The sequence below is a fragment of the Montipora capricornis genome, chromosome 10 (assembly GCF_036669925.1).
Source record: "Montipora capricornis isolate CH-2021 chromosome 10, ASM3666992v2, whole genome shotgun sequence".
Lineage (NCBI taxonomy): Eukaryota > Metazoa > Cnidaria > Anthozoa > Scleractinia > Acroporidae > Montipora > Montipora capricornis.
Window position 1 is genome coordinate 8,839,282 of NC_090892.1, and position 26,204 is coordinate 8,865,485.

Here is a 26,204-nt window from a genome sequence, read left to right on the forward strand (position 1 = left end):
TGACATTTTTCTTTACGTATTGACTTTGGCCTTTGATTCTCAGAGATGTTGACAAAATTTTCCTTGTTGTGACGTGGCCCTAACCTTCTACAGGACCTTTTCACGGCTATAATAAATTGTGACGAAAATAAAGATTATTCTAGATCGAAAGTTGATTTTTGCGATTTGAAACGATGAATGAACAGTGAAGCGCACGCATCACCGGATGTAATGATCACTTCCGCTGCGCCAGCTTTGGCTTGTTGGCTTTATTTTTCTTGCTGGTGCCATATAATAAACAACTTAATAACCTAGATTGTTATGGGAAAATCTCAAACCTCGGCCTACCGTATTGACCTCGCTATCGCTCGGTCAATACGGCAAGGCCTCAGTTTGAGATTTTCCCGTAACGACCTCACTCTCGGTTATTAAGTAGTTAGTATTGTTTTTATGTAAAGATCCCCCCCCCCCCCCACCAACCCAAAAAAACGTATTGCATTATAGGATGGTGAAAATAGTCAATACTCGTTGACATGATTGGTATCGAGCGGCCAACCATAAAATGCTGTTCCATTCACCAAATGAAATTAACGAACTTTTTAACTGCAACTTCTGATCAAAAGGAAAGCACACAGTATGTACAACGAGAAAATAAATGAGCACGAAAATCACTTACTTCAAACCCGCGCAAACCAGAGATTTAAACTGCAAAATGAAAAGCAAAAGTTAAACCCTTTCATGACCAAGATCGAAATGTTCTTTCTCCTAACTAGTAACATGGATTTTCTTTCTTAGGTAGTCATGAGAATTTGGTGTTATATCAAAATCAAACCTTAAGCTGATAATAATCTTCATTCTCAATACCTGTCTGACTGACATTTCATTGAAATTGTGAGGAGAATTCACATACTGACCACTCCTGGTAGTCAAAAGGTCAGTTTTGTACATTGAACAACCCTCCAAAGGGTTACGATTACTTCAGAGTGATGGTCTTGAAGTTTTGAGCAATTAAGATATAAAAATCTCTGTTTTCTAAAAAAATGGAGAGATTAAGCATCTCGTTTACGCGAAACGGTGGGCTGCTGCTTGTCATAAAAGCATGAAAATTACGTCATTCTAACTCGTCTCTCTCTTTTGAAAAGTTACTTGTTACCTGCTGCTAACACACAAGAAATGAGCTCATATCAAACGAGTTTCTTCCATTTTTGGCAAAACGCAAAATTTTAGTCCGACTTTTACCGTTTGCCGTAAACTTGATGTTTTAATCTTTTTAATAACTTCCCTGAAAGTCGACTAAAAAATTACGACATGAACCGGCCACAAAGTGTTACCATAGCATCCATGCTCCGCCGGCAAGGCTCGTGCGTTGTTTTTATTCTGTGAAGAGTCCTCAGCAATGTCTATAAAACAAACAAAACAAATTACAAATCACACCAGTAGTAAAGATGCGGAGAAAACGCAATTCCAAACCTATAGCTACAATCAGTGAATAAAGTAGTTGGGACGCAATTACATGTTGGATGATGACAGCCTCAGCGTCTAATCTTTCACTTGATAAACTAAGCAAAGCTTCAAAATGGAAGCCCCACAATCAATGTTGAAATAGACTAGGAAATCTCTCTTCACGATTGGCAACATTATTCTTAGGGAGGAAAAAGAGGAATTATTGAAACAACTATAAAATATAACATAAAAAGGTTAGCGTCCCAACACCTTTTCAACTGATTGCAGGAGTACCGTATCTGCGATCATCAGTAAATGCCTTTAACGAAAATCAATGAAATCATCTTTGCACACAATAAACGAGCCACACTCCACGTAACCGTGTGAATACATGTAACCGGCGGTAATCGCGGGAAAATAGGTTCGACCAAGTCACTAATGGTTTCACCTTAGCTTCTGATTGGCTGAGTATATGACGTAAGATCACCAAGAGTGGAAATTATGCAAAACCATATCAATCGCGAAATTCCTTTCGACAACAAACTGAAAACTGCTCTAAAGCACCGAATAAAATAAAAATAAAATAAAATAATGAAATACAGCCTCGGAGTTTTCGAGGGAAAGTTTGCAACTGGTACGAAAATCTGCCGGCAAAATTTCAAGCAAAATATGCCATTTTCATGAACACTGCCGGCAACCAGAACAAGCCATTTTTCTGAAGAATTTAGCAAAGCCTACACCTCGTGCAAGGAAACAAGATGTCAGTGTCAAACGCAGAGAAATTAATTTGAACTTTACTTCCAGTGAAAGGGTTAGGAACAAAAACGCGACGAAATATCAACATTAATACCTGCTTCGCTGTAACAACATTGACACCATGCACCTCGATACCAAACGCCTCTGAAAGCCGCCTGGCGGGTGTAGCATTATATTCTTTCCCACGCTACAAAGAAAAACACAGCATTGTAAATGTTCCGATATCTTACATCTAATGCTATTCACTACTTGCACAAATCCCATATTACATCTCTTTTACCCCCAAAAATCTGCATAGGCATTGTTTTCGACTTCTCTTGGGACATTTTCACGTCCCAGGAGAAAATAGAGGGGGTAATAGAGGTGTATTATGGGATTGCAGTCACTTTCCGAGTTCATGTCTGCCTCCTCTTCAAATCGAGTCTATGTGCGACGTTTTGGTGATGGTAATTAGTTCTACTTTACATAGGAATGAACACTAATTTTCATAAGAGACTTCGCGCTTAGACTCGCTTTGAAAAGGAGGCAGACATGAACTCGGAAATGAACTATTGTACAGGTGGTTGGCAACCAATCTCTAGAGATAAATCTAAAAATGCTGCAAAGTACAATTGCTGGTGGGCGAACAAAAGGAGCTGATGAGAGATCTTTTGTTTTCGTCCACCAAAATGGCGGCAATGACGTAACGTGAAAATCACCGATGGAACCTACAATTAATTCTAAGAAGGTGAAACCTATAGATAATTTGCTAGCAGCAAATTAGTGGCTTAAGGAAGCCAAAGTTATTTTCAAAGCATAAATACCTTTTTCCACAATGTTTAACATTTTAAGACAACTCACAAAAAAATAAGGACCAAATTAAATGTTCGCCGAATTGTCCTAGTGAACGGTTTTCAGCAGAGAAAATGAATTAAGGTGCATTCTAAGAATACACTTCATTCTATGGTCCGACATATTTTAATCGGGTACATTCTCTTCGTTATTTTCACAGCAACAGACGCTACACACTCTGAATGATTCTACTTGGACTTGCATGAACGCAAAATTGCAATCCTTGGCGTGCAACTGACGTCATTGGCGGCCTCTTTTTTTTTTTCAGGTGTCGCAAAAACGCATCCAAAAATTATAGAAAATTTAATATTGTTGTTGTACACCATAACTCACCTTCATTTCATAATATTCATTGAACAATTCCCAAATGTGCATTCGTTTCGGCAAAGATGACCGCGTTGTGGGTACAATACAAGCCACAAGTGACCTAGAGGAAATGATTCGGTTGTCGCCTACACACTGAAACAGAATCAAACAGCACCATAGTAGCACGCAGTCAAACCTGAGGTCTCATTCGTACACAGCACTTTTTACTTTGTTAACATCGAGCTCGAAAATTTTGTTCAATATGGGCACTGAAGATAGAGCTCCGGTCGCGAAAAGCAAGCTTCTAAAGACCATCAAACTTCATAGATAAAATTGGACAACATCAACCGACAGTTGATTCCTAGTAAGGTTTCTAGAACCAATAAAAGGGAGTACTTCTCTTCAGGCTTGTTCGAGAGATTTAACGCCTGAATCGTCGCGCGACTACTTTCCATCATGGGATCGTATCTGAGGGTTTATGGATAAATATCAGCATTCATTCGTATTGAAGCCTCCCTTGAGAACATGAAGACAAAGGAAGCAAGACGAAGTCAAAAAACTTCGGCGCAAACCTTCAGTGTCATGTCCTAGCATGACATTGATAGTTTGGCTAACCAAACTTTATTTGGAAAGATATTGTTTATTTTGCTTCATTTAGCAAATACGTCGTCAGGCCACGGAGGCAAGCTTTCTTGAAAGAACTCACTTTGACAAGACCATGTTGAAAGAGAGCCTTAAGTGCCATTGCTAAATCCTTCCTCACTACATTGACCAACTCAGCATCCCTGGCGTAATCAAACTACACAGAAGAAAACAAAGAATATACCAGCAAGTTTGAATTTACACGTGACATGCCTATTTCCGAATAACACGAAATCCAAATCCATATCAGTTACTTTGGCTATTCACAAAAGACGCAGACAATCAAGTTAACCAGTCACAAAGCCAGTACAGGGAGCCGGAGCTAAACGCCGGAAACACGCGCAAGCAAGTCAACGATTCGTTTTGCTTTTGCCTCTGATTGGTTGAACGAATGGCGCAAGATTTTTCAACCAATCAACGCATTCGCATCAAGCGATGTAAGGAAAGAGATGCTATGCGAGCTACGATTGGCCAATTTAGCAGGCCGTATTTTACAGTGCGACCCGTCAAATTTACTAGTTTTTTTATGACATTCAGAGGTTGCTGAAGCCAAAATCAAACAAGTTTGTTATATCTTTGTCATATTGCAAATTACAGGCTTACGTTTGCAGTAAACGCGATGCCAGATCTCTCTACTAAGATTTCTGAACTATACTACAAAGAGATACATGATCAGCTAAAGTAGTTACCCTATCACTGCTCTCTGAAAGTGTGGTGTCAGCTGATGACACTGAACTCGTACGAATCCGTGGCCGCCTCTTCAGATCCGTGGGAGATCGAGGAGAGCTTGGACCGTACTCCTCGGTTTCACTAGGAGGCTCACGTGACTTGATATCAATTATTTTAAGAACGGCTTGTTGAAGCTGAGCCAAATGCTCACTGAAGAGCAAAACAACAAAAGAAAATTAAACCTGAGCAGAGGAGGTGTGGCCCTGTTCACGGGTAGCGGCAATCCTCTTCACTTATGCTGGGGCCTTGCAATGTTGTGATAGGCAAGCTCCCAATCAGAAGCGTTGTGGTCATTAGACCAAATCTGATTGGCCATTAATTGGCGGGACAGGTCTGTATTCCAAATTCAGATACATGTAACACCGTAAACTGATGGGCCAAGGCTAAGACTTCTCATTGTGGACTTTTGCCCTCACTCACAAGTTTCATTCTAGGGTAAGAGTCACGCATTTTACTGATAAAAAGAGTTGGAATAAACGCACGAGTCTTTTACAACGAAAGTTATATTAAAATCACATTTTCCTTGGGGTCGCCGTCTTCGTTACTTGAGTGCAAATGGAATAAATGTAATCTACCAAACGAAAGAGAGTTTCTTACAAGTATCCCGGCACAGCAACAGATGTAGCTTTCTGGACAATGTGATCTTGAAGCTGTTTTCCAGTGCAACCGAACTGACTGAAAACATAAAGCACAACACGAAATAGATAAGCAAATCAAAAAAGAGATGACAAAGCACGTGAATCAAAAGTCTCACCTTATTGCAAATAACTGTAAGATGGCAAGTGCCCGTTTGATGATTGCAACACTTGCATCGCGGATTTTCTGGGAAAGGAAAGGAGAACATAAAGCGTTAATTTTTAAAGATCTCTATGTTTTTTGCTTATTGGGGAAGTGCAAACAGCTGTAGGCGACAGTGCAACTCCGCGGCTATCTTCAAATAGTTGGGAAAGTAGGTCGTTTCGCCCGACCTGAAAACTGTTCGCCCGACACGTTACGACAGAAATAGTGCCAAGAAAATATAAAGTTTAACCATATACATATAAAAAAATTTGGTTTTATCAACGGAGTTGATAATGTAAATTGGCCACCGTACAGAGATTCTAAAAGCTCACGTTTCGAGCGTTAGCCCTTGGATTCGCTCTGACGAAGGGCTAACGCTCGAAACGTCAGTTTTTAGAATCTCTGTACGGTGGCCAATTTACATTATCAATTCCGTTGATAAAACCAAATTTTTGTATACTACTTCCCCACCGACGCAGCACCACAGTTTCTTTAGAAACTACCCCCTTCATTCATATACATATAAAGACCATCGTAATCTTTCCCTGAATTTACACTATTTCGATTGGAATACGTGACACATTTTGTGTTATATAATAAGCTCAATAACGCACGCATTTTGATTGGTTCTCACCTATGATCTACCGGAGGGCAGACGCATAGCCGACGTCATTATCAAACTTTCCATTCTTTATTATATAAAACAAATATATTCCATGCTGCCTGGCGTTAGTTCAGTAACAGATCACAAATGACGTCAAAATTTGGTAAGAACAAAAGAGTGGCAGCACACAAGTCGATAGCCGAGTGTGTTACTCGTGTTCCTACCACATTTCAAAGTCTTCTGTGCTCTCTTACTAGGGACTTTACGATCTACGACGCTGTCGTCAACGAGACGCAACGAAACAACAATATCATTGGTTAAACGAGGAAAAAGAATCGTGCTGCACGTGCGGCACGCGTTTTAACACATGTTCGTGCGGTACTCTGCACAACAACGACGTGAAATCACCAAATTTGAGGTTTTGACGACAACCCGAGAGCACAAACGTGAATCTACAATTCTATATTTTTACTCTGAAACCGCTCGTACCAATTTATTTTTAGGATACTTCGCCCATATTCTACGACGCGAAAAAGATGGCCTAACCGCGAGAAACTTACGATAGTGCAAAGTTGCATTTTCAGGTGGCGTTTTCGTTGACGACGCCTTCGTAGATCGTAAAGTCCCTACTTTAAGATCTACGACACCGACATCGACGAAAACGTCACTTAAAAATATAAATTTGTGATATGAACACACATATCAATAAGACTTGTAGTATTGCATTTTATCATTTGTATAATCTTCGTAGAATACGAAAATATTTATCACAAGAATCGGTGGAAGTTCTTATCCATACATTAATTTACAGTAGAATTGACTACTGTAATAGTCTATATCTAGGTTTACCTGATTATCAAATCCAAACAATTCAAAGAGTACAGAATGCCGCAGCTAGGCTTGTATATAATGCCGGTAAATATTGTCACATAACACCTTTACTGTTTAAACTTCATTGGCTGCCTATTCGTGAACGCATATTATTTAAGATTCTTTTAATTACGTATAAGGCTGTTCATGGGCATGCCCCTAATTATATCAAAGAGTTAATTAAATTTAAGAAGCCTGGAAAATACAACCTTAGGTCAAATAGTGACAATTTACTATTAGAAATAGAAAAATTGAAAACATATACTACTCTTGGAGACCGCGCATTTCAAGTCGCCGCTCCAAAACTATGGAATAACCTACCATTTAATATTAGAAGTTCATTATTTTTACCATATTTTTAGAATGCACTTATGCCGTTTCTTTTTAGAGAAGCATTTCCTTAAATATTTTAATTGCTTACACGACGTATACAATTCTTCTTTAGATATTAAGGCTAGTTTTTTATTTTTTATGCTATTCATATAATTTTAATTGTTATGAGTAATTAGTTATTAGTTATCATTAGTTACTAGTTATATTATAAAATTGTAATTAGGTTTTTAATGGATTTAGTTCCGCGCAGGTGAAAATGTAAATTGATACTTGCGCGTTATAAGTAAATAAATTATTATAATTATTATATCGTAAGCCTTTCGCGATTATTCTACCTTGTTCGCGTCGAATTATGTGAGCAAAGTATCCTAAAATAAATTGGTACGAGCGGGTTTCAGAGTAAAATTAGACAATGAAAGATTCACTTTTGTGCGCTCGCGTTGCCCCCAAAACCTCAAATTTGAGGACCGCACGAACATGTGTTAAAACGCGTGCCGCACGTGCAGCACGATTCTTTTCAGGGAGCTTACGCGCGCGCATTTTGGACACACGGACGACAACCGGAAGTGAGCTATTTTCCTTTTTAACTTGTCTTTACACCACCACATTTGCCAAGTATCTTTACTCCATTAGAGAAGATTCGAATAAAAATCTGGGAGACACCATTGTCCTGGCACACGAAATGTTCTCTTCCCGGTTGCCGTCCGCGTCTCAAAAACGCGCGTGCTTAAGCTCCCTATTGTTGTTTTGTGGCGTTGACGTTCACGACCGCGTGAAAAGACGCACCACAACAAGGAGTCTATTTGTTAAATTGATAACAGAACAAAGAACAAACAAAGTTTATCTAATATACATATACGGATAACGGGCTTTCAGTTCGGGGGAATAGGGCATCAAGAGAAAAAACCGCATTTCAAATTCGGGGCTACAGGCTACAAGATCAATTTCCGGTCCGAGCGTGATTTCAAACCTGGAGACTGTATCTGGAAAGTCCCGAAACTTTTCGGGCCCGAAAAGCCACTGACAAGGCTGCCGTCTGCTTGTTTTGATAGGTTGGTCTTTCGATATGTTTCCAAGATAACACAAAGCAAAACGATTGTGAAGTTTGGTGAAAAGGCCATTTCCGAGTTCATGTCTGTTTACTCTTCAAAGCGAGTCTAAAGGTGTGTTCGATTGACCGTATTCCGGAATCAACGTCGTTCCCAGGTTCTCTCATCCTAACGCCTGGGGCGAGCGAGGAGAGACCCTGGTAGGGTCTGGTCACGTGTCTCCCAGAATCTGGGAGATGAAAATTTATCCAATGAAGGGAGGGGCGGCTTAGTAAGAATTTTGTCCATACTGAGACTACGGGAGTGCGGAATGTGTTGTCACCAAAACTCCTCTCGAGAGAGACCCTGGGAACGAGGTTGTTCCAGAATAGAAATACTTAGAATAGAAGATAGAAATCCTTCGCTTTTACGAAGATTCACATTACAATGTCAAACACCTACTAAAACGATATTTTAAACATATATTTATTATCCTTGTTGCTTCAAAACGCCAGACATACCGTTTTAAATCATCACTCCACGTATTCTTATTCCGGAATAGAGTCAATCGAACGCACCTTAAGTGCGAAGTTTTTCTTACGAAAATTAGTTTTCAATCATACTTGTAAATTAGAACTAATTACCATCACAAAACTTCGTACTTCGACTCGTCTTGAAGAGGAGGCAGATTAGCACTCGGAAATGGCCTCTTAAAACTTCTCCGTTCTTAAGACACAGAAGGAATAGTGACACCCGAGAAAGGCCCTAAATGTTTCGGGACATTCATCTAATAAGCCACAGAGTCTGTTACTGTGCAAAAAAATGCAAAAAGAAGACCGGGCCCCAGTTGTTCAAACGATGGATAGCATTACCCACCGGTTAAATCACTATCCAGCGCATAAACACTGGCAAAACCAATTGAGTTATCCAGTGGATAGCGATTTATCCAGCGGATAGCGCTATCCATCGTTTGAACAACTGGGGCCAGGGGTTTAAAGCTGACTAAGGGTTGGATCATTAGGAAGTAGCGCTCTGTAAATTTTGTATTATTATTATTATGACAGTTTGAAACTTTTGAATGTCAATACCTTAAAGCTACCTGGGGCGTTAATCGTAACCCAGGAGCTCCTTAAAAACACCATGTTCAAGTCCTATTTACAAATATCTTTCTAAAAGTATTATCCACTTAAATCTATTAAACTATGTGAAAATATAAAAGAAGTGATTGCTAAAATTTTTAAAAAAATGAATAATAATAAAAAAATAATAATACTTTTTTTTTTTACAATAATATCCTTTGCTGAAATGAAATTCGTGTTATACTGCTCGTAAAGTTTATGTGATTACTTTAAAAGTGCGGGCAATATTAAGAGAGCTTGATAAGACCGATTTCTGCATCTTTAGCAGGACTCCTTTAGTTCTCACTCTTGACCCGAGTAAATTCCTCATTCCCTCCTCCATGTCTGTGGACCATCCACCTAGCACGTCAATAATGATGTTGTATTGTTGCACATCGTACCCAGGGTACTGTCGCTTTATCTCCCATCTTAGGGGGGCATACTTGGCTGTCTTCTCCTCTTCCTTACTTGTTCGGTTATCAATCCATGGACAGCTCATCTCTAGTGCTATCACCTTCTCCTGTTGGTGGTCGATAAAACGGGCATCGATTCTGTTTGCTCTCACCTCGGTGTGCTCAGCATAGAGCGGGACATCCCAGTAGGCTTGAAACTGGTCGTTTTCATATACCGGTTTGGGTTTTACTTGGGAGAACCATGGTGGGACTTTGTCAATAAGGTTTGCGTCCTTCAGGATCTCGAAGAACAGGATCTTCAAGGCGTTATTGTGCCTTTCCAAGTACTTGTTCTGGGCCAAGGTAGGACATCCAGCTAGAATATGCTGAACTGTTTCTGCTGATCTACTGCATAGCCTACATGCCACTTCAGTAGCTGGTCGGGCTCGCACCTTGTGACTGTAATATATTCGTGTTGGCAATAGTTGCTCGTAGAGCTCGATCACTCCTGCAACGGTGTTAGACGGACACAACGTCCAGTCCTTAAGCCAAGCAAAGCAGCCTGCTTTACTCAGACTTACATCCTCCCACCTACTTGTGTGTAGCTTTCCTTGCCACCTCTCTTCCCTCACAGCCTGCGTATTCTGCTTTTCTACAGTTTCCTTCAAGGCAACTTTGATCTTCTTGTCTGTGATTGTTACTCCCCCCTGGGTGATGCAGGGTGACGGGTGCTTAAGGTCCAGGCCAAGACCGAGCTCTGCTGCATACTTCATGCTCTCCTTTAAAAATGAATGGTGTCCCACCTCACCTGCTCTTTCTTCAAACTTTCTCACAACTGCAATGGTCGGGTCCAGATTCTTGTAGACTTTCAGAGCAGCCTTTATCTTGACGAGTTTGTATTCTTGCTCGACTGATTTCAGCCCGCGGCCCCCTTTTTCCCTCGGGAGGTACAGTAATGCTGTCGAGCCTAGGGGGTGTTTGCCGCCGCTCTCAACGAGGATTTAAATAATAATATTATTATTATTATTATTATTATTATTATTATATTATTATTATTATTATTATTATATAATAATAGGGTTTTGGATTTGCCATTGGCCTTTCGCTTTTTTTAAAAGATAGTTTTAGATTTTAGATACTTTTTGCTTCCAATTCTTACTTTTTAATATTTCTTGTAAAATTTTAGAAATGAAAATTGTTATTATTAGTTATTAATAAGACAGTTTTTTATTGTACATATTCAATTTTCAAGAACTACCCTTAATAGTTGATTTTTCTTGATGTAATCTATTTTCAGTTTTACTTGGCAAATAAAGATTATTATTATTATTGTTATTGTTGTTATTGTTATTATTATTATTATTATTATTATTATTATTATTATTATTATTGTCATGATTATTACTACTACTACTACCATTATTAGTAGTAGTAGTAGTATCAAATCGGAGACTGCGGAAACGGCCCAAACCCTTGACTAATGCTAACCATAAGCCTACTAATTGGGCCTAAAACGATGTTTAGGCTTAAGGCTAGCATTGGTAAAGGTTTCTGGTTTTTTACAAACTATATTTTACTATTAGTCGGTATTTTATTCTTGGCCTGCAGTCTGCACTTTAAAGGTTGCTGGCAGAAAACCTTTTTCTTGCCAGATGTCAAGAAAGTAACAAGGGCTCGCGCTGTTAGGGAAAACGCTTAGCAATAATGATCATTTTACCTTACTCCGCATCTGTTCAGAAGTTTCTGGAATGGGTGTCACATGGATGCAGCAGCCATTAGTCTCTTCACCAGACAATTCCTCTCTTAAACTGTAATCGCAGCTGTAATCCAACTCATTGATGCTGTCTGAAGAGTACTCGGATGATTTGTGCGAACCGCCCTTTCCCTAAACACCAGCAAATGGCAAGTTAGAGCTAAGAGCACCCTAAGCAAAGTGATCACTTCTACTGAAATGACACGCACTAAACTGCCTGGTACGTCATACAATCCATCATTTTTACCCTCGATCTATCTTTGTGAAGTTTTCTATGTCTCTTTGCATGGACAGGACAGGGACATGATTTAGCTCGTTCAGATCGCTCTTCAGCATCCTCAACTTCACCTGTAAAGTGGAAATACAAGTCACTAAAGACTACACAGAATTTCACTAAGGAGCTGTTTGACATCTTTCCAACACCACCACTGAAGCGAAAAATCTACAAATTCGCTTTTCTTACATCTCACAGACAGTACTAGCCTTCCACAATAATTCTTATGTTTACCTGTTTCTATTAAATCAAGTTTGCACACAGCAACTATGTACAACAAATTTTGAAATCACAAACAATACGCCAATTGCATGATGACGCCATTTGACTACAAGTACCAGAATCCTTCAGGTTTTGCTTGTCACATGCTAATTAGAGCTATTGTTATTTTTACAACGCTGGGAATACAAAATCTAAATAAAAAAAAGAAAAACACTCTGAATTCTGGTAGTTGTAGTCAAATGACGCCATCGTGAAAGTTGCCTAATGTTCACCCAATAAAGGCTGTCAGTGACGATTGGTGGTATGCATTTGGGCAAAGATCTTACAATGTTTCAGATTCGACTGGAACAGTTCCCTTTGTTCTGCTTCTTAAGACCATGCCTGAGGTGAGACCTTTGTGCCCCCTGAGATTTTCTCCAATTTGCATTTTTTTCCCAAAGAGACTGTTCCTCATGAAGAAAATAAATAATAAATAACAATGATGATAATGATGATGATAAAATCAAGGAGAAGGATACACTGTATGACAGAGATTTAGCTTTGTAGTTGGTGCAAACGACAAACTTATCAGGCTGAAATTAGCCTTCATCTACATCTACATGTTCCAGCACTCAGCAAAGTCCTTTTGACTAATGGATGATTCTGCTTAGGTGGCCTCATACACCAGAAGCCTCTTTAACGACATCACACCAAACCTGCCACATCTGCCGGAGAAAACTCAGGACAACCATAACACCAGGGACTCCATCCCCTACTCTTCTTCAACATTGTGTGGGTTCTTTAACATACCACAGGGAACTTATGAACATGGAAGATAATTATTTGTGAGACAGGGCCTAAGGTTTATAGTCCTTATCCAAGAAGACTTGGAAAGTCTAACCATTTGCAGATGAAAATACAAAGGCACCACTTTCTCCTGAGTTATTTTAATTAAGGTCCTGAGTGTTGATCCGGGCGGCATTCAAGCCCACACCCTCCCACATGACAGCCCAATGCTCAACCAACTGAGCCACCGGTGCGCAAACGACAACATGTGAAGCGCGCCTTTGCCAATATTCAAAGAGATTTGTTGGATTTTCTGTCCTATTGTCTACAGATATGGAGCAATTTCTCAAAAGAGAAAGTCAGAATAAGAGAATTTTCACGTTTTATGACAAGCAGTAGCCTACTACCTACTTGCTGCTTGCCATTTTACATAAAATGCTAAATCTCCCTTATAACTGAAAGGTCAAAATAAATATTTACTACTAAATACTGATTGGCTGAAAGAGGGTTCAGTAATACCCTGCTTTCAATACATTAAAATTAAGTCCTAAACAAAAGGCATCATCTCAAGGCTCTGGGGAATAAATATAAGGATTTGTATGGGTTTATTCCCCAGAGCCTTGAGATGATGCCTTTTGTTTAAGATTGACTTTTAATACATCCAAAGTGGGCTATTAATCCTTACATTTATTCCCCAGAGCCTCAAGATGATGCCTTCTGTTTAGGACTGAATTTTAATATATCAAAAGTGGGCTATTGCCCCAGGCACAATTACTTTCATTATTTTCATGTAAGTACATGTAAATATTTTTAGGGCCTGTTTACAAGGAGGTGGGGTAACCCACCTGTCCATATAAACTCTTATTTTTTCAGCCTCGAGTTTACATGATAGGTGAGCTAACCCGCCGAGATCGAGGCTGCTGCCCTGCCCAGACGGAGTTGCTTTTGTCACATATACGCTTGAAGGTGGGGTAACCCGCCAACCCGGGGTCAGTTCATGTAACACTATACTGCCTTTGGCAGAGACGTTGCAGGATTAAAAGTGATAATAAGAAGCCACAGCACTGAAAAGTTGAAGCAAGAGTAGCTAGTGAAACTAGAAAGAGTATTTTAACAGCCAAAAAGCATCCAAGGTTCACTCGCCATTTTGCCTGTTTAAGCACTTAGCGACCACGCAGTAGCCTGGGATGGTAAGATTGCATGTAAGTGCAAGCTATTTTTCGACCCCACTCACATGTACATGTGTACCCAGGTTACCCCACCTTCACGTAAACAGAGCCTTAGCAGGGCTGGTTTCATTGCTTTGGCATTGTTGTAAAACGATAAAATTTCATTCAGTTGATTTTTTACAGTTCATTGACACTAACTGAACACTGAGATAGACAGATAGATAGATAGATAGATAGATAGATAGATAGATAGATAGATAGATAGATAGATAGATAGATAGATAGATAAATCGTTTATTAAAAGAACAACTCGCAGTCGTGAGACTGAATTACGTGTACAATATAAAACATAAGATAATAAACTAATATACAATAATCTAAATATAAAAATATGCATAAAGCTAATAAACCATTCATTCATTCACAATACAAGGATAGATTAAGCTTCTTCCTTTTGGCAAGTTAATTCAGTATAGTATCTATCAGCATAGCTAAAAATGAAAGAATTTCTGGTACGATTGGTCTTAAGGTTTGGTAACTGAAAACACCTTTTCTTTCTCAACCTACTACTATAGGAGTTGGCCTTCGGTGGTAGTAAGTTCATTAACTTATGAGAGTTATTATTTACAATGCTATCAAAAAGTTTACTGCATAAACTGACATGGCTTCCTACAAAATTTTCGCCACAGTGTGCGACTCAGTCAATTTCTGCAACTTCTTAAAAATTGCGTGGATTTAATCCTTATGTTTATTTGGCCTAATGCGATCACCTACAGATGTACTTGTATACTAATGACAACAACCACCAAAATATAAGTGACGATAGTGAGTCACTGCCACATAGATGAGTGCAATGAAAACTTCTTTGGCTTCCTCAAAAAATACAATGTTGAACCAACCTTGTAAGAATGTGACAAATCTTTCCAAATCAGCGATTTGAGTGGTGAGTTGTTTAACAAGTTCCTCCTGTTGAGAAAGACCAGATGAACGCCTTAAATACAAAATTTACACAATCAGGAAATAGTTTCCAAAAAAGGTCACACATCAGTGATTGCTCCTCCGATAGATGCACCAGTTTTGAACCTTAGTTAATTAAATTTTATTGTTCTCAAAATTATGAGCTCAGTACGTTTTTGAGTTCAATTGCATCGTTGGAAAAACACATGTATGAATAAACTTTTTGGCACAAAATAGACATTTGTGATATAAACGTATACTAAGCGTCTTGTCTAGTTTGCATCAATGATCCACGAACAGCCTCAGTTGTATTAATTCTGGTCACCCAAGATACAATGTATACTGTAGATAGACAACTTCATTGGTGGCAATAAAGATCAGAAAAAGAAGCAATTTTTTAAAACATTTGACGATAAAAAACTGTGATAAAATATTTTTTTAAAACACATTAAAAGAAGTTTATTGCTCAGTGTAAATTTATGTACCTTTGTCTTCACAGGATGCATCAGCTGCCAGGAAAAAGATGAAATTATTTTTTAGTTAATTCAAAAAATATATATATGCAAACTTTTTAAATATGATGTTAAAATTACAAAATGGAATAAGGTCAAATATTAAGACTAAGTAACACTTAACTCTCCAGATTCAATACAAATGATACAAATAAACAGTACAGGTTGAAGATTCACATCTTTAGGGAGAAAGACCAGTTGGCTGTTTGCAAATGCAGCTATTTCCGGTAACTTAATTATGTCTAATGCCATTATGGGAATTTCCCGGCCCACAACTCTAGAAAGTCAGAACCACACTTGAGCCAGTTGTCCCAGAAGCCACCTTGCTAACCACTCTACAACCCTGCCAATACAGCGTGTACTGTAGGTGCATGTAGGGTGCATATCATACTCAGTGTGTTGATAGAACCACATCTTTCTAAGAATAGAGTTAACACAAAATCCTTACCTCCCCTATGGCATCATCAACATTTTTTCTCAGATCATCATTGCTGCACGTGGTGAAAAAAAGGAAAAGCATTACTTTATGTGAAGAAAAAGAATCTTTTCACGTTGCTTTTGAGATATAACGGTAGCTCAACACATCGAACAAAAAATATTTCTGGTCACCTGTTTAGTATCTTAAATACTGGTATAGCATGCATTTTGCTAACACACTCACTAACACTTAAAACCCTTTTGAGTCCTCCTTAAAGTGCAAATAGCCCTTATTATTTTGTTTTCATTTGAAAATAATCTCCCTATAGATCATATTCATAAATTATGACGATGATTAGCACAAAGACAAAAGAATAATTTCTTGGCCACCATTAATGAATACAGTCTTACTATTCCCCTGCTCAAATTGTCACAAAAAATTTTGCTGTAACGTTTTTACTTCATTTTTATTTTATTGGTGCTTCTTTCACCATTTACGAGCATTTGGAATAATGGGTTCTAGCTTTACATGATGTCATCAAAGAAGATCAATTTGTGAGGAAAACAAAGAGTTGTTGAGCAATACAGTGATCAATGGTGTACAGGTGTAGAAAGGCTTAATGTACTACTAAACCTTCTTTTCAACACGGAGAAATTTATTCAAGTGATTTTAAACAACTCACCTTAATTTCTCAATCCCATCCAGATTGAGACCCATTTTTGCTCTAAAAGATAGAGAGGGTATTAATTATAATAATATTAAAAAAATTTGGTTTATCAACGGAGTTGATAATGTAAATTGACCACCGTACAGAGATTCTAAAAGCTGACGTTTCGAGCGTTAGCCCTTCGTCAGAGCGAATCGAGGGATTATGGGTTACGTGTAGTTTTTATAGTAGAGTAGGAGCTACGCTATTGGTGGTAACATGGCAACGTGAAAAGTAGGAATATATTAGTTAAATGAAAAGCGTTCGTTAATACCGTGAGGATTAAGGGTGCCGATTTGAAAGATGAATTTTTGTTCCAGATTCTTGCGGCTTTCCGTCGTACCTAGATGTAGGGAAAGACCGCAGGGCTATCTATTCATCTTTCAAATCGGCACCCTTAATCCTCACGGTATTAACGAACGCTTTTCATTTACCTAATATATTCCTACTTTTCACGTTGCCATGTTACCACCAATAGCGTAGCTCCTACTCTACTATAAAAACTACACGTAACCCATAATCCCTTGATTCGCTCTGACGAAGGGCTAACGCTCGAAACGTCAGCTTTTAGAATCTCTGTGCGGTGGTCAATTTACATTATCAACTCCGTTGATAAACCAAATTTTTGTATACTACTTCCCCACCGACGCAGCACCACAGTTTCTTTAGAAACTACCCCTTCATCTATTAATAATATTATCACATTATTCTCAGTGATAAAATTGAGGGTAATTTTTAAGACACCATAAAAAACAGTAGAATAGCCACACTAGGATGCGCTACACACTTTTTACTTTTTTGAATTTGAACATTTTCCACAGCATCTTTTAAATGAAAGCTTTGTAAGTCCGAAATGTTGACAGCTCGCATTTGTGAGCAAGTTTGTTAGTTTATGTACTTCGCTTAGTAACCAGATATTCTGTTAGAGGAAAAAAAATTATGTGAACAAGCATTCTAGAATCTAGCCAAACTGGAGGTTTTGATTGTAAAAAGGAGGTCAATAATTTCTTTGACAAAGACACCATCAAAATGTTGTAAACAACAGAGAAACAGTGGGCCATAAATTTACCTAGTGAGTTCTCAAAGATTGTGAAGTTCTCGCTCACAGTGGATCAATCTCTGTGAAAGAAAGGTGACTCTAAATCACCAAGAAGACCTGATAATGAAACTAGTTTAACAGGCTTTCACCAACGGCTCCTTTAGGGGCCACAAAACACGCAAAAGTAGTGACAAGTTATCATGATGATAAATTCATGCAATATCTGTTGGCATTAAGTTAAAACAGACTTTATTTTTTTCAGCTATTTCTTGCAAGATGCATGTTCTCATAGATAAGCTGCAGCCCCAATTTTGGATAACACTTTAGGGTAAAAAGATGTGGCTTATCTACCGGTTTTTATGGTACTTACATTGTATCACATAAATAAGTAAAGAAGTCAACCAAAGTACTACTGTCCGTATTGCAGACATTTTCATATTGTAACAGTTGCACTGATATTATATTTTTTTGAGCTACATTGTAATTAACACATTATTCAAAGACCAACATCAATTAAAAGTGGATTTTCATGTTTACAAAACAATTTTCAAAAAAAAAAAAAAGGATGAGGTAGGAAGTGTTGGCGCTCATTCATGGCTGCTGTGGTAAAACAGAGTTCAATCCCCTAACAATCTTTTAGTCTTTCAGCAATGCCATTTCCTGAACAGTCTTTTGAGAATTTAATACTTTGACAAGAAGTTTATTTTTATGCCAAACAGTTTAGTACATTCACTGCTTTAAATTGAACACTCAACTCTCATAATTTTTTTAGCTACTTTAAATATTTCAAACAAAGTTAAGTTTACGTTTAAGTTATGTTTAGTTTAGTTCAAAATTCTGTCATTGCTTGTTCAATATTGATTGTTCAATACTTAAAGGTGCTATTTAGTCTGATAATTAAAAACAAGTTTTGCACAACAGTTCATTTATGAAATGAAATGTTCATCTGGAGTAACTAAAGTAAAGTTTCATTCAATTGGTACCGTATATCTGCCGCTGCAGCTCTCATTCCCAGCAACACCAGTTCACACGCCACTGTTCTTTGAGCACTGCTTATTGAAAGTTAAAAATTTTAGCAGTCTGATTTTAAAATGATGGCATTTTTTGCTTTTAAAAATAACATTGGACTAAACTTAGACATTTTGATTTACATGTAGTTTTCCCATCTGTAATGATTCCTGCAGAGAAAACTAACTTTCATGACTAAAAGTACTATGCCTGGAAAAATTTATCAAACCTTTTACTGGTGGTTCACTTCAATAGTCATACATACTATACTTGTCTCTTTAAATCGGAGAATTTTATGATTTTAAAAAAGTGATTACACATGCAATTTTGAATGCAAAAAACGTGTGTGTATCCTGCATAAGCATTAGTCAGTTATTTCTGACTTGCACTGTACATGCACTGTTCTCTCTAGAACGTACAGTGTAGTATCAGTCAGTACAGCCTGGTAGTACACACATGTACAGTAAGTTTAATACATTTTACATTATTTACATTGTACACTACATTTTAAAATACGTTGACAGCTTAACCCTTTCACTCCCAAGAGTGACACTTATAGATTTTCCTCTGTCTAACGCCAGACGATTTTACTAGTCAATGGGGAACCCCACAGGAGTGAAAGGGTTAAACAGTTTATAAACAGTAAATATACCTGTTTGAAGTACTTATACAATCACTTTTTCAAAATTTATCTTCAACTAGTTGATATTAATATTTATTTATTCTTATTTTAATTTGTACCAACAGCTCTTTAAAATCAAGTCAATATCATCAGAATTAAAAGCAAAAGTTAAAGGAAGTAAAAGCTTAAAATCTCTTTAATTTACAGGTTACAGTTGATAGTTAACAGTTTATACTAATTTATTATTAAATTATTATAATTCTTATTATTGAAATCTTGAAGTGAAAGTTCATGTACTGTAATTTGTCAATATTTTCAAACATTATCTTGACATGAATACATGATAATATTATAATTTTAATTTAGTTCTACCAACAATATAGTAATCTAACATTGCCCAGGAAGTATGCAACACTGATCAAAAATCAAGCTGTTACGGTGATTAAAAGTACACATAAATCCAGTTCAGTCAAAGAAATGAATTTAAAACCAAAATTAACAAGTATGGGTGATCAAATGGTGACAAGTGAAATTAGGAAATAATTTCATGCACATTTTGCCCAATCAAATAATTTTGATTTCGGACAAAACGCAAGTGAGATTATTCCCTTATTTCACAAGTATACCATTTGATTTGTACAGAAACCCATAAGGGTTGAAACGTGTAACGGTCCCTTGTGTGCTGCGAAACAAGCTTCTGAATATTCAATTTGCTAAGTACCATATTTGGAACAACAAGAGCAAGGGGTTTCCAAATATGGTACATGTACTTAGCACTGAAACATTCAACCAATCAGCTTGCACTGAATATTCGGAAGCTGTGAACGTGCGCTACACGTTTCAACTCTTATGGGTTTCTGATTTGTATTAATAATGATCCTGGGTGACAAATTACGTTCATAAGAGGTGGGCTATTTTCAAACCTGGACTCCATTTTGGCACTGTAGGAAAAGTTGCACATTGTAATTTCACATGCGAAATTGTAAATTAACGCTGAAATTTTATGCCAAAATTAAGGTCCGAGTACTTTGTCACCCATGTTATTAGTTGCATAACACATACTTGAGTTCCTCAATCACAATCCTCTGTTTCTCAACGAGTTTTTCAGGACTCATTCCATCATTTTCATTTGCAGACCCTCCCTGCAAGTGTGAAATTTCAAGTGTTGAACATTACACTGTAAGGTTAGTGTTATTGCCGTTTACCCCTTCTCGTTACGTGCCTGCTCCCCCCTGACCTTTAAGCTCAGTCAGTTTGTTTGATAACGTTTGTTTATTTATTTGTTTGAGCAGGTTGAAGTTTTGGCAGCTACATGTATTCAGCTGATGTGGACCTGCTATACTCACCCACCTACAGCTCACAAAGGACATCCACTACACCGTAGCAGGAACTTCATCCCCTACTCTTCTCGAATAGTGTGTGGGTTATTTATGCCCCACAGGAAACTTACATTGTATAAACATGAAAGATAATAATTTTGTGAGAAGGGGCCTACAGTTTATAGTCCTTATCTGACAAGAGTCTAGCAATTTGTGGGTGTAATTACAAATTTAAGGCAGCACTTTCCCCTCAGTTATTTTAAGGCCCTGAGTGTCGGTTCGGCCGGAGTCGAAGTCACGACCTCCCGCATGGCAGCCTGTTGCTCAACCAACTGAGCCACCGGTGCCCATGGGTCATGAGTTCAATTCCCAGCTGGGTCAGTGTTTTTGTCTGACCTTGGATGAGTCCATTCCCATTAGAAGGGCTACATCTCAGGCCCCAGTTGTTCAAATGAAGGATAGCGCTATCTGCCGGATAAATCACTATCCAGTGGATCAGCAATACCGAAATCAATTGCACTATATCCAATGGATAGTGATTTATCCAGTGGTTACTGTTATCCACCTTTTGAACAAATGAGGCCAGAAGGATCGCATGTACATGGGAATAAAGATCATAGCACTTAAAATTTTACTATCTCTAAGCTTTAATAATCACGAATGGGAATGAAGGGGTTCACAAGAATCAATAATTATATATTATATAGACCGTATTCATTACTGGCAGCTAAGTCCTTTTATCTTTAATTATCCTTACTAGCTTCGTTAGCATGAGCAAAATTCAAAAGACTTTTTCTGCCAAAGTGAGGATGATTAGCACAAAGACAAAAGAATACATGTAATTTCTTTGTCACCATTTATATATGAATACGGAAGCTCGACTCCGGATTGAGTGGTCCAGGTTCCAGTCCTGGCTTGGGACATTGTGTTGTGTTCTTGGGCAAGACGCTTTACTCCCACGGTGCCTCTCTCCACCCAAGTGTATAAATGGGTACCAGCGAATTCAAGGCTGGGGGTAACCCTGCAATGGACTAGCATCCCATCCAGGGGGGGAGTAGAAATACTCCCTTGTCGCTTCATGCTAAGGAAACTGGGGATAAGCTCCGGCGTGTTGGGCCGCACTAGGCTCGGAAAGCGCTTACTTTTTACGGAGGTGTATAGGAAATTTATTTTCCAGTTTAGAAAACGAAAGATCAACTCCAAAAGGTATATGTACATGTATGTTGAAAAAGTTGTAATGAACAGAAATAAATAAATTTAATTTATTTAGTATTACCGCAGCAACACATTTCTCCATCTCTTCCAACTGGTCTTTTAACTGTCCAATAAGACTACTTTGCTTCTTTTTTTCAAGACTTAGCTGTTCTTCATACTCCTGCAGGCTCTGTTGAGAGAAGTTCAAGTCTCTCAGACAATGATCTAGTCAAGGATTACTGAATTAAAACTACAAATTATTTTTCTTTCGCACTAAAACAGTAGCCCCTCTGGACTTTTAAGCCATTGACTTACATGTATAATGCTGTATTGGCTGTGTCTAGCTTTCCAGCAGCCTGACAGGATTTTGAAAGTACCGTTACTGTGTCTGGCAGTCCAATAATATTTCTCTTCGCAAAATACAATGTATACAATAATTTATTCAATGCCATCTTTGTTTAGACCACTAAGAAGTTGTCAGTTACACCTGTCAATCTGTTGAATTCATTTCTGTGACCGCTCAGCACTCATATTACTGCAGTCACTGTGACTCGACCAATGTCTCATTCAAGGCCCTTGCCTTTAAATGAATGTGACTGTTTAACTGAAATACTAGTGAAATACAAGGTACAGTTACTGTATTGGTCACAATAACTGAATGCTACACGTACATGTAACTGAATGCTAAAAGTTAAATGAGTGCTTAGACATGTAAATACTGTTTATGATGCAAATTTTATGTATTTATAATAACTTATACTTTTTAATTAAAACATGGCGACAGGTCATTTAGTGACTCGAAAACGTTGACTAATAATATTGCTGGTCATTCAAACACATCTAGCTGCATTTGATCTTTGATAGCAGTTTTCTGGTCAAGGGAAACTACCAGTACTTCACAAGTGCAGCCTCACATGTTCATAGACTGCACCCCCATTTTGCATTCCCAACAACAGACTCCCAGCCTACAAGGGCACAGTCCCTAGTTGTTTGGCAAAGCTGTGGAAAGACCACAGAGTACAGTGTAAAGCCCTCTGAGGGAGATTATAACTCACGCACCCCCTCCATCTTTCTCTGGGCAGCTACTTTAAAGGGCTTAGATTCATTCATTTGACAGTTGACACTGTTTGAAACCTGTGATTTACAGTGTAATTACAATAAACAGGTGAGATCTTTAACTTTGGTAAAAAAAACTCAGACTTGCACACAACGATTGTCTGATATATTTCCTCTAGTGACACCCACGCTCCTTGGTTTCCTTCGTTTTTTCACCCTGACATTTTGATTGCATGCGAGAATAATATGAATTCATGTAATTATGGATTGGTCTACTTTCCAGAAACGTAAGTGGTTTAATATAACAATTTTTTTTGTTATTGAGGATTAGGACATTGCCGGAACCAACATTAACCCATTGACTCCCAGAGGTTCCCCATTGGCGAGTAAAATCGTCCGGTGTTAGACAGAGTAAAATACCAAGTCTGGCCAGTTTAAGCAGGTTTGGACGTCAAAGGGTTAAGTTATTGTGAACCTGGAATAAGCCCTAAAGTCACAGAAGAGGTCTTGATAAACGTACCTTTTGAGGGCTAGCCTTTGCATGTGGGCCACGCACATCTGGGCATCCTTGAAAGGCAAACTCCTCAAGTTCCATCAGCAAACGCTGGAATCGAAAAATAAATTCAAAATTAATAATTATAAATAAAATGAATTGATTGTCGTGATTATATGGACATATGCTGCACTCTCACAATGTACAATCAAATTAATGTGCTGCACTTACATGCAAGCTACTGTATGGAGCAATTTAAATTAAGTCACTGAAAGGTGTACATAACATCACTAACATGTACATGCATGTATCATTTGGCACAAACCTCTCTGGTCTCCACAGGTGCAGAAACAACTTGCTTTAAACGGAATTGCACCTACAGCAAAAGAATTATTTATTAACTGCAGGGTCACATGGAAACTTGTGACTATGTTATGGCTACATGTAGATCTTTGTGTTATAAAGAATCAAAATGATTGTACATGTACATAGCGATTGTCTCTCAGGCCTTAGCAGTAGTTTTCAAGGCCATTCCCTCTTCCTCACCACACCTTCTCCATTGTCCTCCAATAATAATTATTATCATTATTGTCATTGCTCTTGTTGTTGTTATTATAATAACATGGACGACAAATTACTCTTTAAAGTTTGGTGCAAAATCGCAGCATTAATTTATAGTTTCACATGTGAAATTACAATGTTGCCACCATGGCAACTTTTCCTACAGTACCAAAATGGCATCCAAATTTGAAAACAACCCGCATCTTATGAACGTACATGTACCTAATTTGTCACTTATGATATTAATAGCTAATCAAATAGTATACTGGTGAAATTTGGGAGTAATTTCACCAGTGTTTTGTCCAAAATCAAATAATTTCCCTCACCTTCAGAAGGGCTCAGGAAATTATTTGATTTTGGACAAAATGTGCGTGAAATTGTTCCCTTATTTTTCTCGTCAACATTATTTTGATTACCCATGGATGCTTTGATTGAGACTACCTGAGCAAAATGGTTTGTGAGTGCCAAAAGGGAGCCATTCAGTTCTTCCTGTTCCTCCTCAAGATCTCTCAGTCGTTCATGGTCAGATCTATGTAAAGCGTAAAGAAAAATAAATTAAATCAATCAACAAAAGATGAGTTACAGTACTGGTACTATTAACTACAACGTCTACACATTGTACTTGTACAGATCACTATCCAACATAAGGTACATACAGTACCCCAAGTTCACTTTCCTTTGTACTAGTTTAAGACAACCAAAAGCATTTCTTTTGAAATTTACTGTACTGTTACAGCGATTTTGAAACAATAGGAAATGGAGTGCTCAAGCACAACACACTGTCATAATGCATGTTGTGATTCATAATCTTCTTGGTATTATTATTATTATTATTATTATAATACCAGTCAGGAGATTTATTTTATTTTTTCGTTACATGTAAATAATCATTATCATAATATGAAATAATGGAAAAACTCAAATTTGAACTTGTTTTGAATACAACAGTTACTGTACATTTAATCCAAGTCCGAATAAATTGAACAACAATGTACATATATGCTTTATTATAATTAACAAGTATTAGGAACACATTCTTGCAAAACTGGAGTTACTCTAGTTAAGTGCTGCACCACGAAAAGGAAACACAGCCTCAGGGAATTTTTCTCAGTCACAATATATACATATGATGTGATGTGAGCCAATGGGTTAGTAACTTAAGTTATGATATCTTCATATGCGAAAAGGTAAAAAACTGTCAATGGAAAAATCAAAATCTTTGATACTGTAATTTACTTCTCGTAAATTACAGTCAATGTTTGCCATAGAACAAGGCAATAATTCCAAAATCTGTAAAGAACTTGGTAAAAACAGAATGGATCTTTTTTTAAAGTTCAATTTTACATAATATTTTTTTACAATTTTTATAAAATAATAATGATAAATTGCAAATGTGTAGCTGGTAAGTGGTGCTATAGGCAGCAAAAACCTGCCAGCCACCAAGGTCCTTAGGACAACAAAGTCACAATCTGTCATGAAGTACAATGTGCATTTAGGCCTGCCTACCGGTGACTATACTTTTATTTGAAAATTCCATAAATTGTTTATGATTCGTCATCATCACCATCATCATACACCAGACAACGTAAAAATACTTTTAGAATGCCATTGTTACAGCCCACACTAAAATTTTTCACCTTAAAATACAAAACCATACAACTTTTCCTTTTCTTAGAATCTTATAAGATTACAACAGGACTAGCTGCTGCTTTCCCTTTACAGACTGAGATGCAAAAATGACAATGTTTAGGGAGGGCTATCACAATAATCTACATGTAGAAGATAAAAAAAATGACATTATAACAACACAGTAAACCATATCCTCCTGTGAAAAAATTATAATTCTGAAAATGACTCGCAGGTTGTTCTCACTGGTGGCACTAGCGGGGATTTTTAATTAAAACCACAATTAAAATGATCATTTATGAGAGCACTTCTTATTTCCGAAACAAGAAACTTCTAATAAAACAAATGTATCTATTTACTTGAGTTTGACTGCTAGTCATTTAGTGATTCGAAAACCTTAACTTGCTGATGATACTTAATTTATTATAATTTTTAAACAAAGCATGTACATGTACCTATTATTATTTCATACTGTATAATAAAGAGTTTCAAGTGAAAAGAAAATTAATACAATTTATATGGCATGAAACACAAAGTGATGTAAAAACCACAACCTTTGTAAAACAACCATAAAGAGCCTCCTTTGCTCACCTTCTATGCCTCAACAAAAACAGCTCTGAAAGTTCTCCGGTATTGTTTTTTCTTATTGTCGCCTTAAATTAACAACACTGTGTGTTTTCAATTTAATAGTTCCCTTGG

The 26,204-nt window shown here is 37.6% G+C and overlaps 1 protein-coding gene across 1 annotated transcript in view; it reads right to left on the reverse strand.

Annotated features, from left to right (window-relative positions):
- The window catches only part of LOC138022329 (RUN domain-containing protein 1-like), a 35,923-nt gene that overhangs the window by 3,816 nt on the left and 5,903 nt on the right, over positions 1 to 26,204 (reverse strand). The window contains exons 2-20 of the mRNA XM_068869441.1: positions 24,321 to 24,408; positions 23,644 to 23,694; positions 23,346 to 23,429; positions 21,852 to 21,959; positions 20,319 to 20,398; positions 16,564 to 16,605; positions 15,912 to 15,954; positions 15,437 to 15,460; positions 14,894 to 14,960; positions 11,812 to 11,912; positions 11,529 to 11,696; positions 5,441 to 5,508; positions 5,284 to 5,361; positions 4,647 to 4,836; positions 4,022 to 4,114; positions 3,343 to 3,468; positions 2,273 to 2,365; positions 1,311 to 1,379; positions 656 to 684 (exon numbers count right to left, since the gene is read on the reverse strand). Of these exons, the coding sequence (XP_068725542.1) occupies positions 656 to 684; positions 1,311 to 1,379; positions 2,273 to 2,365; positions 3,343 to 3,468; positions 4,022 to 4,114; positions 4,647 to 4,836; positions 5,284 to 5,361; positions 5,441 to 5,508; positions 11,529 to 11,696; positions 11,812 to 11,912; positions 14,894 to 14,960; positions 15,437 to 15,460; positions 15,912 to 15,954; positions 16,564 to 16,605; positions 20,319 to 20,398; positions 21,852 to 21,959; positions 23,346 to 23,429; positions 23,644 to 23,694; positions 24,321 to 24,408 (1,602 nt within the window). The remainder of the gene's footprint in view (positions 1 to 655; positions 685 to 1,310; positions 1,380 to 2,272; positions 2,366 to 3,342; positions 3,469 to 4,021; positions 4,115 to 4,646; positions 4,837 to 5,283; positions 5,362 to 5,440; positions 5,509 to 11,528; positions 11,697 to 11,811; positions 11,913 to 14,893; positions 14,961 to 15,436; positions 15,461 to 15,911; positions 15,955 to 16,563; positions 16,606 to 20,318; positions 20,399 to 21,851; positions 21,960 to 23,345; positions 23,430 to 23,643; positions 23,695 to 24,320; positions 24,409 to 26,204) is intronic.